Source organism: Triticum aestivum, chromosome 2B (genome assembly GCF_018294505.1).
Source record: "Triticum aestivum cultivar Chinese Spring chromosome 2B, IWGSC CS RefSeq v2.1, whole genome shotgun sequence".
Taxonomy (NCBI): domain Eukaryota; kingdom Viridiplantae; phylum Streptophyta; class Magnoliopsida; order Poales; family Poaceae; genus Triticum; species Triticum aestivum.
In genome coordinates, this window is record NC_057798.1 from 105,531,731 (window position 1) to 105,547,387 (window position 15,657).

The 15,657-nt window shown below is 42.2% G+C and overlaps 1 protein-coding gene across 1 annotated transcript; it reads right to left on the reverse strand.

Annotated features, from left to right (window-relative positions):
• Positions 1 to 1,376: 1,376 nt before the first annotated feature.
• LOC123043738 (immune-associated nucleotide-binding protein 9) lies at positions 1,377 to 5,722 on the reverse strand. The gene is made up of 6 exons (XM_044466282.1): positions 5,427 to 5,722; positions 3,917 to 4,170; positions 2,703 to 2,971; positions 2,434 to 2,598; positions 2,232 to 2,354; positions 1,377 to 1,792 (listed from the first exon to the last, which is right to left on the reverse strand). Exons 2-6 carry the CDS (start codon positions 4,137 to 4,139, stop codon positions 1,580 to 1,582), a joined length of 993 nt encoding a protein of 330 aa, XP_044322217.1. The 5' UTR covers positions 4,140 to 4,170; positions 5,427 to 5,722; the 3' UTR covers positions 1,377 to 1,579.
• Between the last annotated feature and the right edge of the window lie 9,935 nt (positions 5,723 to 15,657).

Here is a 15,657-nt window from a genome sequence, read left to right on the forward strand (position 1 = left end):
GGTTACAGTCACGCTTAACAGCGTCCAAAACGGCATCTGGTCCTGACCCAAGCCATACAGCGATTCGGCCTTGAGTCCTCCCAAAGTTGGCCAAAACATGACTAGAATTATTACAACTACGATAGATATGAGTAATACAAGAACTACGTTCGGACATACTATCTTTAATCTCTCTAATAAGAAAGGCATATTTTGATCTATTTGTATCTCCACTTTTCACCATGTTCACTGCTTTCAAATTGCCGCTTTCAATATAAATTGGTAGACTGCTCCACTGTAGAGCGAGCATGAGTCCCCCGGATTGCTAAGATCTCAGCCTCTAAAATATCATCACAAGAAAAAAGGTGTCTACAAGAGCTGAAGATGATGGCGCCGGTGTGGTCACGGAGCCGCATACCAGTTCCTCCAACTCCATTCAAAACAGATCCATCTGTATTTAGCTTTACATGCCCAGTGGCCGGGGGTATCCAAGAAACAAGATTAGTGGAAGCATTATTGCATGCGTGAGCTGTAAGAGGGAAACAGTATTGAAGTGGGGCTTTCCCTTTCACATGAACATCACCAGAACGTGTTGCAATGGATTGTAGCGATGATAGGTAGCTTGATAAAAATCTGACAGAGACATCCAAAGGAGGGGCGGGTTTAAAATGCACGAGCTCGTTTCTAACATACCAAATTCGCCAGAAGAGCATCACCAGTTGAACTCGTGTAGACTCATCAACCTCGCAGATATACTGAATAAACCAATCAGGCCCAATTGACTTGATCGAAGATACATCCGGCAAGAACCATTCAGCAGCCATGGCCCTCCATAGAGCTCTTGCGTTCGTGCATGAACAGAATGTATGGAACGTGTCTTCTTCATTAGTTGGGCAACTCTGTTGTGCTCACTTAACCTCCGTAGGATGAAGTAAGAGATGGGAGCAGGCAAGCCGAAACTCGAAAAATCCCCTCCGCCGTCTCCGCCTCACTCGAAGCGGGCCGAGGTAAGCAGACTTCGCTCCCCATGCAGTTGAAAAGAATCTGGCACCAGTACGAGGGTTTCAAGGGAGAGTTTTTTTTGAACTGGAATCATATTTATTCCATTAACCAAAGAGCACAGCAGCATCGCTGGCTACCAAGTTTTGCACAAAAACAGGGGCACCATTTGGCCATAAAGCTGGGAATGATAGCCCTGAGCGTCTGCAACTTTATAAGTAATACGGAAAAAATTAAAATTTAGCCAAGTAAACTATTTAATCTCCTTGAAGATAACACAATTTATCGGAAGCGCTTAACCTAATTAAAAACGATCAGATAAACTAAACATCCAAGCATAAACCCATTGGCTAGAAAAACCTTGTCACGGAGCATTCTAGATAGAGATGCAGCGCCCAGAAACAAAACCAAAAACTACTAATATATGAGACGACAAGTATAACTGTCACTAACATATAGTTATCCGACTCCCCAGGCATTCAACTTCTACCAATATACTACGAGACGATGCAACCAAGTACAGTATATCTGTTGCTACTAGACAGACTTAACTTCACCCCCGAACCTCCTATTAACAAGACTCTTCCCAAGAGACAACTGTTTACAAAATGGCGCACTTGTTCGTCGCCGCCAGCCTCCGGAACTCCTCGTTTTCCTCCTGAGCCTTCTCTAGCCTCTCCTTGAGCTTGCGGATCTCCTCGTCGGATTTCAGCCTCGCCTCCGCCGCCACCCTCTCTGCTTCCAGCCTTGCATTCTGTTCTTCCATGAGTTGAACTTGCAGCTTCTCCACCGTGATATTCAGCTTTTCCTCCACCTACGGTTATGTCACACAGTCAATGCAGTTGGAAACACATGCATGTAAATAGGCAGCTATTTAGATAACTTTGGGAAAGTTGAAACAATCTCCAAAATGTCCAAACAACAAAAACACATGATTGTTTCGTAAAATATCAACTTATGTAGAAAGGGAAGTATGGCTGTGTGCATCACGATGATGCAGAGGATGGGCTTTTCAATACCCTTCTCTAACAATATATAACTCGTAAAAAGGGAAGTCGCATAAATATAGTAATATAAATATAACTTCATTAGAAGTACTGTCGACTAATATAGCATCATTAGAAATTACATGTAATGGAACATATGCAGCTATGCCTTATAAAGAAGGGGATAAGTTTCTGGAACAAGATTTTAACTAAAAGTAACATAACTAAATGTGAGATTATTTTTAGAGATAAAATAGTATCTGTTACCATGGCAGTAATGTTTGCAAGCTGTTCATCCCGAGTTCTGTGGATCTCCTTCTTCAATTCAGATATTTGGTCCTCTGAATATCCCTGAGCATCATGAACCTCCTTCTCTCTATCATGCACCTCCTACAAGATGAGATCAGCATTAGAATTACAAAATAAAAAATAGAGATGAGAATCACAAACTATATTTCAACAACATTACCTTAAGGCGAGTGAGCATTTGATCTGTAAATGGGTTTCCTCCATTATTTGCACTAACAGAATCAACCACATCAAGCAACGTTTCGAGCTGCTTAGTCCGAATCCTAGGGTCCTTGGTCTTGTTATCAAAAAGAACCACTCTATTTTTGCATAGCTGAACAACTTTCTGTAGACAGAACATACAAATGTAACTATTTGCACCCAAGCTCATATGATTCAAGAGCCATGCACATCTCAAGTTTGGCAACAGAAGGTAAAAAAGTATTATACCTGCAGATACTCTGGGGCATTGCTTAACATGTTCTTCAACAAATTTTCACCAACTAAATCTCCGTAAGTGAAAACTAAGACCAGGTGATCAACGATTTTCTCTCCAAAAAACACTTTAATAGTCTCAATTGTACTAGAATCTTCTCGAGAAAATCGAGATGTAGCAGAAAAAACCATCAACACAGCATGTATCCCATCTTTAGCCATGTTCATGCACTTAACAATTTCTTTGCCAGCATCCTCAGGGGTCACGGTCATGTCGAATAATCCTATCCAAGTCAATGAAATGGATGATTAGCAAAATATAATAAACATGACGACCTAAGAAAAATAAATAACAGGATCAGTTTTGCAGCCAGGACGATAAATTTACCGGTTCCCTAGTTTCCACACTGGTGATATACAAAAATACATGAAAATTTTCCCTAAAAATAAATTAGCATTTCTTTATCTTTATTTAGGAAAAATATTGTTTTCTTTATGAAGCTGCTTTCACCTCCATGCATGAAAGAAATGAAGGAAGATGGATGAATATGTAAGACATGTGATGTTACAGCTGCAAAATATAAACATGCATGTTCAATTCAAATATCTTGCTCTCCTACGTTTCAGTGATGTTCCCAATTCAACATCCAGCGCTCCAATTGCGATGACTTAAAAGCCAAAACAAGTAGCGGTAACTTTTTAATTCATAAAATGATTAATCTGATTAAACATGTAAACCTTCCAGTTTAAGGTCAACTAGCTGAATTCCTGTGCATTGCTATGGAACTAAGAAGATAATCTAATCATGTGGCCAGTCAGTCTCTTAAAAATCCATGGCCACAAAAATTGACATGGGATTAGAATAAACAACACAACCTATAAATAGCAAATCATGGATCATTACTCAGGAAATTGTGGATGGGAGGACGTGGGATGGCAAAGAGACCATCACCGTACACTAAGGTGCTACAGTATTTTTAGTTTGTTAAGAATGAGCGCAGCAGATGGCATCTCTATTAGATGTTATCCAATGAAGGATGAGTGGATGGAAGTCCAAACATTCAAAGATACCACATCAAACAACTAGCGTAACCAGAAAAGAAAGTGAGATCGTCTCATACAAAAGATGCAACATAGAACATACTAACCAGATATCCTAGATTCAAAAAAGCCTCACTGGAGAAACAAAATAAAATAAGCAAATTCAAAAGATCCAAAACACTCTTTACCTGGTGTATCAATAACATTGATGGTGCGGCCATCCGTCAACATGGTGCTTCCCATCTGACAAGTATTTGTCACACTAGCATGAGAGTATTCTGATACAAATGCTTCCCGCCCAAGGATACTATTGCCAGTTGCACTCTTGCCATAGCCAAGTTTTCCAACAAGGACAAGAGTGATGTCAGCACTGGGCAACACCCAGTCGTCATCATAGTTGCTTCCACCCATTGCAGAAGTTGGTAACGAACACTCACAAAATCTGTTCAAAACATCAGGAATCAGCAATTATGTATCATATCAATTATCTTCCTAAATTGCTATATGCGACCTTTTAAACAAAATTAGCATTTGAACAAATTACCCTGCCCCAAAACACAGACAAACCAACATAAAATTCATTCCAACACTGTCTAACTTCTGTAAATACTAAAATGCATGAACATAAATTTGGATGGTAAACTCTGAACAGAAAAACAAAACCTCGGACCGAATTGTCACAATTGGGGCTCTCTGGAATAGACACAATTGGGTCCCAATTATTAGAACTTGCGGTCCAGAGAAATATTTCAATGTATACCGTATCAGAAACGGCTTCTTTGGTAGTATGAGTGTTTCTTAGCGCTCCAGAGAAATAATTCTATGTATACCGTATCCAATTCAGATTCGTTGGTAGTATCCGTGTTTCTTAGGGCTCCAGAGAAATATTTCTATGTATACCGTATCCGATTCGGATTCGTTGGTAGTATCCGTGTCTCTTAGGGCTCCAGTGTATACCGTATCCGATTCGGATTCGTTGGTAGTATCCATGTTTCTTACGGCTCCAGAGAAATATGTCTACGTGCATCGGTGTAATATAGTAAGGTCCAAATTTGTTTAGCTGAATCTTTATTACTACCCAGCTAGCACATATCGCCAATTTGATCCACACACAAAGAGCTGACAGGAATATCACAACCTGATTATTCCTTTTCAGGTACCAAGCGAGCTACTAGAGTTGGCTACTGTACCTACCACATGTGCACACTGCTATTCTGGGCAGGCACCAAAGTAACTACAAGATCAGGTCTAAAAACAGGACTTCCTTCCTTGGCACGCACCAAACTGGGTAACACCACGGCCATGTCATTAATCATTGCCGGTCCCCTATTTTCCTCTCGGTGCCAACACTAACCAGATTTTTACTGGGCAAATAAAAATCACACAGGAAACGAATCTAACAAATTTTGCACCGTAGGCCGATGCTAAACGCTGCGTCACCAGCTGATTAAATCCTCGTGGGAACCAAACGGATGTAGCTTGCTCCAACCCATCTACTATTTCAATTAGGCTCATCGATTCTTGATGAGCAAAAAACTAGGATCCGTGCTGAAATTAGCACTACGACTAGCACAGCCAGCACGAAAGTAGCACCATCATGGTACGTGACGGCATCCGGACGAAATCGGCGGCCAACAAGGGAAAACTCGATCGACCCCCAAAACGAAAGACGACTGTGCTGGGACCTGGGAGCGATACCTGACGGCAGGGAAACTTCTGTCGGCGCCGACACAGCAGTCACGAGCACGGAGGACCCGCAGCAGACGGCCGCAGAAGCAGCCGGAAGTAGGGATCTGCGACGGCGGTGAAGCCCTAGGCGGCTGCGGCGGCGATTCGGTCGCTTGGCGTGTGCGCGAGGAGGAGATAGGAGGAGGCTGCGGGGCTTCTTTTTATTTTGGAGTTTCCAAATCTCCTTTTTTTTCTTAGAGATGAAGAAAGAAGAAACCAAGCCGCACACGCGAGGCTGCAGAGTATTTTGGAGTTTCCGAACCGCACGCGTGAGGGCCACGGCCCATCTCTCTGACTACCAATATTTTCTAGTAGCTCTCTTGTTTTTCTTTTTCTGAATGAACTTATAACTGCTCGATGATAAGCACGCTTCGGTTCTGATTTTATTCCATGTTTTAAGGAAACTGATTTACAATACCAACAGACCATTCACTCCTATACCTTATGAAGCAAACCGTGTTTTATTCGGGAATAAAGGAGTTTTTCCCCATAGTTTGAGGGTTAGACCATTTCAGCGCTACGGGTCGGCAAAGATCCGCCGCCTTGCGAACCACTGGATTCAACGCGGGATAGCCTTCAGATCCAGCTCCTATCTTTGCAACAATGATGATGTTGCGCTTTGGATGTTCACAACAGAGTTCGAGTTCCCGAACTTTTGCAACAGAGGTTTTGTTGTAGATTTATTTTTGTAACAGAGCTAATGTTGCAGATTTTTTTGGGGGCAGTGCTACGCGTCCGTGGATCTGCATCATCAAGTGGCCGAGCGGCGCTCTCCACCTTTGCAACAAAGTTTAAGTTGCAGAAACTTTTGCGACAAAGATCATGTTACGAAAACTTTATACCAAGAGTTATGTTTCAGAAAACCTTTGCAACAGAAGTTGTATTTCAGAAACTTTTATAACAGTGTCCAGGTTACAGAAAAATCACCGCGCTCGCATTGCTGCATTGTCATGTTTTCGCTGTAACATCCCCCATGTTTCGGAAACATGGGCGACATTGCGATACGAGACTTCATCGATAGGCTCTTTTGCAACAGCAGAGCTCGTAGCATCGGTGGTGGGTGGCGGCCACCGCTGTTGCAGCACCGCCGTTTTTTTACCACCGCCATCCAACCCCCTGAGCTCCCATCTCGAGCCCCGTGCAGTAGGCGACGAGCAGTGCTGGCCCTGCAACAACAGGCTTTGGTTTGTAGCAACGGGAGTAGTGGATGGTAGCAGGAGCTGGCAGCTGTGGCTTGCTTAGCAAAGTGGTTTCAATCTTGAGGCAACATGTGGTTTCTGGCTGGAGGAGCAGTCATATTGCCATGGCTGGGAGCTTGAGATGGATAGCACGTACTAGGAGAAAGGATGAGCAGTCGGCGCTTGCGAGGATAAGGATGCACTGTTACTTGCTGATGTTTCCGGAGAGAGAGGGCATGGGACCAAGAGAGAGCGCCAGACAGCCATGAGATTGAATCCAATCCAACGGCAATGCATCCGGCGAATGTCCACCACGGATCAGCCGACTGAGGGGAAGAGTTTCTCATTTTATAAAGATATTTTACAAACAAGTCATGGGGTACCGCGGGCTGTATGAGCAAGCCAATGTGAACATCTATATATTCTATAAAGATATTTTGACCGAAACAAACTCTTGTTCACCCACAAACATCTTTGATTTCATTGACTAGTCAATGTGTACGTGCATTGCACATTTATTTGAAAGTATATTAAGTGCATGCCGATATTAAGTAGGATATTATTTGCATGTTATTATGTGATTAGCATTATATTTGGCATGAAATTAACTGCACGCTAAACGTGTTGAGCGCTTGACATTGAAGCAGTGTAGGTCGTTGGATTGACATGATTTGATGGCCGAGATTAATTGGATATGCCCCTTTGAGTCTTTTTATATTGGTATAGATGAGGTGATCATGCGGTGATCTGATGAGAGAAGCATCACATAGAGCAGCTAGAGCTCCAACAAAATCCGATTGCACCAGACTGGAAGGTTGGACCATTTTGAAGAGCCAAAGTCATATCTCCCATTATCGCATATATCTCTAAATCGGGTGCATCATTACAATAGAACAACAATAGAGAGGGGCAAAGATGACCTCGCATGCGCTACTTCTGAGTACCATACTTGCACCAGCCAGGTCACCCATTGGCGAGAAGATCCATCGATCGAGAGCGCCAGCCAGTCCATTGGCGATGACTACCATGACGGTTTTGGTGCACGGCTTGTCAAGTCGCTAATGGACAATGTCCTTCAATATGAACCTTACCTTTGTAATAAGCTCCACAGTACGTTGGTGAATGTTACATAAGGAGCTCAAATAGCTACACGCGAAATCATTTGATGATTCTATTGGGGGTATACTCTTTCCGTCAACCAAGTTGTTGCCCATAATCCAAATCTCTCGAAATGAGCAAGATGATGATACCAGACACCTCACTGGAATGATTCGTGAGTAGATGGAATAACCATGCATTCCCAATGTAGGCGATTTATTTGTTTGGGGTATGGGTGTAGGCATCCTTGTCGGTTGTCCCACATAATGGGCAAGTCACCGGGGTGACAAGTGTCACTCTTTTTTGCAATTTCATGATGTTATATTATCAATCTTGGATGCTTTATATGCCTTTTATGCTATTTTATATCAAATTTTAGGACTAACCTATTAACCTAGTGTTAGTTGTTGTTTTCTGCTTATTTTGCCTTTTTAGAAAATCAATAGAAAATGGAGTCCAAACACGATGAAACTTTACGGTGATTTTTTCTGGACCAGAAGGGACCCAAGAAGGTTCGGGAGGAGGCTAGAAGAGCTGCCAGAGAGCCACGAGTTCACAGGGTGCACCCCAAGGGGTAGGCGCGTCCCTTGAGCTCGGGGCCCCACACAACTCCTTTTGACCTAGCTTCACCTCTATAAATTCACAAATATTCCCAAACCAACAGAGAGCCACCTGAAATATTTTTTCCACCGCCGCAAACTTCTGTTCTTCCGTGATTCCATCTGGAGGCCTTTTCCGGTACTCTGCTAGAGGGGGAATCAATCACGGATGGCTTCTACATAATCCTTGTTGCCTTATGATGATGCGTGAGTAGTTCATTACAGAACTACGGGTCCATAGCTAGTAGCTAGATGGCTTCTTCTCTCCCTATGATCTTCAATAGAATGCCCTCCTCGATCTCCTTGAAGTTTTATCTGATGTAATATTCTTTTGTGGTGTGTTTGTTGGGATCCGACGAATTATGGATTTATGATCAAATTATTCATTGAAAGTAACTGAGTCTTTTTGAACTTTATTATGCATGATTGTTATAGCTTTGTATTTCTCTCCGACCTATCTGTTTGGTTTAGCCAAGTAGATTGATTTATCTTCAGTGGGAGAGGTGCTTTGTAATGGGTTCAATCTTGCGGTGTCCTTGCCCAGTAACAGAAAGGGTAGCGAGGCACATATAGTGTTGTTGCCATTAAGGGTAAAACGGCAGGGTTTATTTATTGATTGTGTTTACTTTGTCTAGATCACGCCATCTTGCTTAAGGCGTTACTATGTTTGTCATGAACCTAATACCATAGATGCATGCTGGATAGTGGTCGATTGGTGGAGTAATAGTAGTAGATGCAGGCGTGAGTTGGTCTACTTGTCACGGACGTGATTCCTATATACATGATCATTGCCATGAATACGTCATAACTATGCATTTTTCTATCAATTGTCCAACAGTAATTTGTTTACCGATCGTATGCTATGTGTTCGAGAGAGAAGCCTCTAGTGAAAACTATGGCCCCCGGGTCTACTTTTATCATATTGCTAAAAGACAAAAACTTTTTTGCAATTTATTTACTTTCCTTTTTATCTATCTATCACTATCAAAATTAATACTTGCAAGTAACGAGTTCAAGGGGATTGACAATCCTCTTGCACGCGTTGGGTGCAAGTATTTGCTTTTGTGTGTGTAGGTGTTGTCAAAGGGAATTTGCTTGATTCTCCTATTGGTTCGATAACACTGGTTCTCACTAAGGGAAATACTTATCTCTATTGTACTGCTTCACCTTTCCTTTTTGGGGAAATCCCAACACAGTTTACAAGTAGCACGGCGGCCTCGAGCATGAGGAGAAGCGCAAGCACGGCGGTGGCTCGAGCAAGTCCATTCTCCGGCAAATTTTCACCCTGCCATGGTTCCCGTCACGCCGACAATGAGGGGCTTCATCTGACAACCCCGCGCGCCCATCAGCACCACCTCGTGCGATGGGCTCGTCAGTGCAGGTTTCATTCCCATGCACAGATGCCCATCGTGCATGAAGCCTCCTCCTCCTAGCGCCATCCTCTTCTCTTGGGTGTCACCGCTGTAATGTTGTTGTCATGGTTGGTGCCGACATGGAGATGGTTGGCTATCTACCTGGCCGCAACCTGCTTGTTCACTTGTCACTTCCAAAATACAGATCCTCCCCCCCCATGCCTTTTTGATTTCCAGTTTGTTTACCATTTTCCTATTGAATGTTTTAGTTTCCTGCCCTGATGTGGAAATGGTTGCTGCCATGGCAAATTTTATTGTGAAAATGGCTAATTGTATGCATTATCTTTCATATGTATGTACATTCACAAAAAATTGTACCTGAAATGGTGGAATGGCTATTTTCTACACATTTTGGCATCTCTATAAATGCATGGTAAATAAAAAATATACTTTGCCATGAAGTGCTTGAAGGAAATATGTCCTAGAGGCAATAATAAAGTTGTTATTTTATATTTCCTTATTCATGATAAAGGTTTATTATTCATGCTAGAACTGTATTGATCGGAAACTTAAATACATGTGTGAATACATAAACAAATACTGTGTCCCTAGTAAGCCTCTACTAGACTAGCTCGTTGATCAAAGATGGTTAAAGTTTCCTAACCATGGACATATGTTGTCATTTGATAACGGGACCACATCATTAGGAGAATGATGTGATGGACAAGACCCACCCATTAGCTTAGCATAATGATTGTTCAGTTTATTGCTATTGCTTTCTTCATGTCAAATACTTACTCCTTAGACTATGAGATTATGCAACTCCCAGATACCGAAGGAATACCTTGTGTGCTATCAAACATCACAACGTAACTGGGTGATCATAAAGATGCTCTATAGGTATCTCTGAAGGTGTTTGTTGAGTTGGCATAGATCAAGATTAGGATTTGTCACTGCGAGTATCGGAGAGGTATCTCTAGGACCTCTCGGTAATACACATCATAAGCTTCCAAGCAAATGACTAAGGAGTTAGTACCGAGGTGATGTATTAAGGAACGAGTAAAGAGACTTGCCAGTAACGAGATTGAACTAGGTATGAAGATACCGACGATCGAATCTCGGGCAAGTAACATACCGATAGACAAAGGAAATTACGTATGTTGTCATTAATGTTCGACCGATAAAGATCTTTGCAGAATATGTAGGAGCCAAAATGGGCATCCAGGTTCCGCTATTGGTTATTAACCGGAGAGGTGTCTCGGTCATGTCTACATAGTTCTCGAAACCGTAGGGTCCGCATGCTTAACGTTCGATGTCTCGATTTGGTATTATATGAGTTATGTGGTTTGGTGATCTAATGTTGTTCGGAGTCCCAGATATGATCACAGACATGGCGAGGAGCTCTGGAATGGTCCGGAGGTAAAGATCGATATATAGGATGATGCTATTTGGTCTTCGGAATAGTTTTGGAATGCACCGGAAAGTTATCAGAATGCTGGAAGGGGTTCCGGAGGCACCGGGGGAGTATTGGGCCTTAGTGGGCCAAGTAGATGGGGAACACACCAGCCCACATAGGCTGGTGTGCCCCCTTAGGGCAGCCACACCCAATTAGATGGAAAGGGGAGGCGGCACCTCCTCCTACCATATCTCCGGAAGGGAGAAAGGAAGGAGTGGGGGTGCCTCCCCCTTTCCTTCTCCCAAGTGCATTATATGGAAGGGGGGTACCACTAGGAAAACCCTAGGGTGGCCACCGGCCCTATTGGGGCGCCCTAGGGGCTGCCTCCTCCCCTCCCACACCTATACATATGTGGGGAGGGGAGCCACACAATACACAACTTATCCCACGCCGTGTGTCGGCACCCCTCCGCCTCTAGTTTACTCCTCCGCTCTAGATCATGGGAGTGCTTAGGCGAAGCTTTGCGGAATTGCTTCACCACCACCGTCACCACGCCATTATGCCGATGGAACTGTCTACTACCTCGCCCCGCTTGCTGGATCAAGATGGCGAGGACGACACCGAGCTGAACGTGTGCAAAACGCGGAAGTGTCATGCGTTCGGTACTTGATCGAGCAGATCGCGAAGCTGTACGACTACATCAACTGCGTTGAATAAATGCTTCCACTTACGGTCTATGAGGGTACGTAAACACACTCTCCCCCTCGTTGCTATGCATCTCCATGGATAGATCATTGCGTGCGCGTAGAATTTTTTTGTTTTCCATGCAACGATTCCCAACAGTGGCATCATGAGCCAGGTCTATGCGTAGATGATATGCACAAGTAGAACACAAAGAAGCTGTGGGCGGTGATGTTCATAATGCTTACCACTAACCTCTTATTTTGATTCGGCAGCATTGTGGGATGAAGCGGCCCGGACCAACCTTACATGTCCACGCGCATGAGACCGGTTCCACCGACTGACATGCAACTAGTTTTGCATAAAGGTGGCTGGCGGGTGTCTGTTTCTCCTACTTTAGTTGAATTGAATTTGACTGCGGGTGGTCCTTGAAGAAGGTTAAAACAGAAAACTTGATAAATCACCGTTGTGGTTTTTGCCGTAGGTAAGAACGGTTCTTGATAGAAACCCGTAGCAGCCATGTAAAACTTGCAACAACAAAGTAGAGGCCGTCTAACTTGTTTTTGTAGGGTATGTTGTGATGTGATATGGTCAATACATGATGTGATATACATTATTGTATGAGATGACCATGTTTTGTAATTTATTGGCAACCGGTAGGAGCCTTATGGTTGTCTCTTTATTGTACTCCCTCCGTTTTTATTTACTCCGTATATTAGAGTTGACTGAAGTCAAATTTCCTAACGTTTGACCAAGTTTATAGAAAATAGTATAAATATTTACCATAACAAATCTATATGATGTGGAAGTACATTTGATAATGAATCCAATGGTGTTGGTTTGTTATTGTATATGTTAGTATTTTTGTCTACAAACTTTGTCAAAGTTTACAAAGTTTGACTTTGACCAAAGCTAATACGCGGAGTAAATAAAAACGGAGGGAGTATGAAATGCAAACACCATGTAATTGCTTTACTTTATCGCTATGCGTTAGCAATAGTTGTAGAAGCAATAGTTGGCGAGACGACCACGACGCAACGATGGAGATCAAGGTGTATAGCCGGTGACGATGGAGATCATGACGATGCTTTGGAGATTGAGATCAAAAGCATAAGATGACGATGGCCATATCATGTCACATATTTTGATTGCATGTGATGTTTATCTTTTATGCATATTATTTTGCTTAGAATGACGGTACCATTATAAGATGATCCCTTCACTAAATTTCAAGATATAAGTGTTCCTCCCGAGTATGCACCGTTGCGAAAGTTCGTTGTTTCGAGACACCAAGTGATGATCGGGTGTGATATACTCTACATTCACATACAACGGGTGTAAGATAGTTTTGCACATGCAGAATACTTGGGTTAAACTTGACGAGCCTAGCATGTACAGACAAGGTCTTGGAACACTGGAGACCGAAAGGTCGAACGTGAGTCATATAGTAGATATGATCAGCATAGAGATGTTCACCATTGACGACTACCCCATCTCACGTGATGATCAGACATGGGTTAGTTGATTTGGGTCATGTATCACTTAGATAACTTGAGGGATGTTTATTTAAGTGGGAGTTCATTAGTATTTGATTAATTGAACTTTAATTTATCATGAACTTAGTACTGATAGTATTTGCATATTATGTTGTAGATCAATAGCTCACGTTGTAGCTCCCCTATGTTTTTGATATGTTCCTAGAGAAAACTAAGTTGAAAGATGATAGTAGCAATGATGCGGACTGGGTCCGTGATCTGAGGATTATCCTCATTGCTGCATAGAAGAATTATGTCCTTGATGCACCGCTAGGTGACAGACCTATTGCAGGGAGTTATGAATGTTTGGCAAGCTCGATATGATGACTACTTAATAGTTTAGCACCATGCTTTACGGCTTAGAACCGGGACTTCAAAAATATTTTGAACGCCACAGAGCTTATGAGATGTTCCAAGAGCCGAAATTGGTATTTCAGACTCATGCCCATGTCGAGAGGTATGAGACCTCTGACAAGTACTTTGCCTACAAGATGGAGGAGAATAGCTCAGCTAGTGAGCATGTGCTTAGAATGTTTGGGCACTACAATCGCTTGAATCAAGTGGGAGTTAATCTTCCAGATAAGATAGTGATTGATAGAGTTCTCTAGTCACTATTACCAAGCTACTAGAACTTTGTGATGAACTATAATGTGCAAGGGATAACGAAAAAGATTCCCGAGCTCTTCACGATGCTGAAATCAACGAAGGTAGAAATCAAGAAAGAGCATCAAGTGTTGATGGTTAACAAGACCACTAGTTTCAATAAAAAGGGCAAAGGAAAAGAAAGGGAACTTCAAGAAGAATGGCAAGCAAGTTGCCACTCCCGTGAAGAAGCCCACAGTTGGACCTAAGCCTAAAACTGAGTGCTTCTACTACAAAGGGAATGGTCACTAGAAGCGGAACTACCCCAAATACTTGGCAGATAAGAAGGATGGCAAAGTGAACAAAGGTATATTTGATATACATGTTACTGATGTGTACTTTACTAGTGTTCATAGTAACCCCTGGGTATTTGATACCGGTTTAGTTGCTAAGATTAGTAACTCAAAACATGAGTTGCAGAATAAACAAATACTAGTTAAGGGCGACGTGACGATGTGTGTTGGAAGTGATTCCAAGGTTGATACGACCACCATAGCACACACCCTCTACCTTCGGTATTAGTGTTGAACCTAAATAAATGTTATTTGGTGTTTGCGTTGAGCATGAATATGATTAGATCATGTTTATTGCAATACGATTATTCATTTAAGTCAGAGAATAAGTGTTGTACTGTTTAAATGAATAAAACCTTCTATGGTCATGCACTCAATGCAAATGGTTTATTGAATCTCGATCGTAGTGATACACATATTCATAATATTGATGCCAAAAGATGCAAAGTTAATAATGATAGTGCAACATACATGTGGCACTGCCATTTAGGTCATATTGGTGTAAAGCGCATGAATAAACTCCATGCAGATGAACTTTTGGAATCACTTGATGATGTCTACTATTCAACTTTATTCTAGTGGACACGTGTTGGGCCTCTAAGCTCAGAGTTTTGTAGGACAGTAGCAATTTTCCCTCAAGTGGATGACCTAAGGTTTATCAATCCGTGAGAGGTGTATGATGAAGATGGTCTCTCTCAAACGACCCTGCAACCAAATACAAGAAATCTCTTGTGTCCCCAACACACCCAATACAATGGAAAATTGTATAGGTGCACTAGTTCGGCTAAGAGATGGTGATAAAAGTGTAATATGGATGGTACAAATATATTTTTATAATCTGAATAAATAAAAATAGCAAGGTAGCAAATACTCCCGCCGTCCCATAATGTAAGACGTTTTTTAACACTACACTAGTATCAAAAAACATCTTACATTATGGGACAGAGGGAGTAGTAAACAAGCACAAAAATGGTATTGCAATGATGGAAAATGAGGCCTAGGGTGCATACTTTCACTAGTGCAATCTCTCAACAATTCTAACATTGGATCATATGATTATCCCTCATACTGCGATGAAGAATCACTCCACAGTTCCTATCTAGCGGAGAACATAAGAATAAATTGTTTGTAGGGTACGAGACCACCTCGAATCTATTCTTTCCGTTCGATCTATTCAAGAGTTTATACTAAAATAACACAAAGCTATTCTTTCCGTTCGACCTATCATAGAGTTCGTACTAAAATAACACCAAAGCAAATTCATATTCATAATACTCAATCCAACAAAAAGAACTTCAAACAGTGCCCCAAGATTTCTACCAGAGAAACAAAAGACGAGAACGTGCATCAACCCCTATGCATAGATTACCCCAATGTCACCGCGGGAATCCGCGAGTTGAGTGCCAAAACATATATCAAGTGAATCA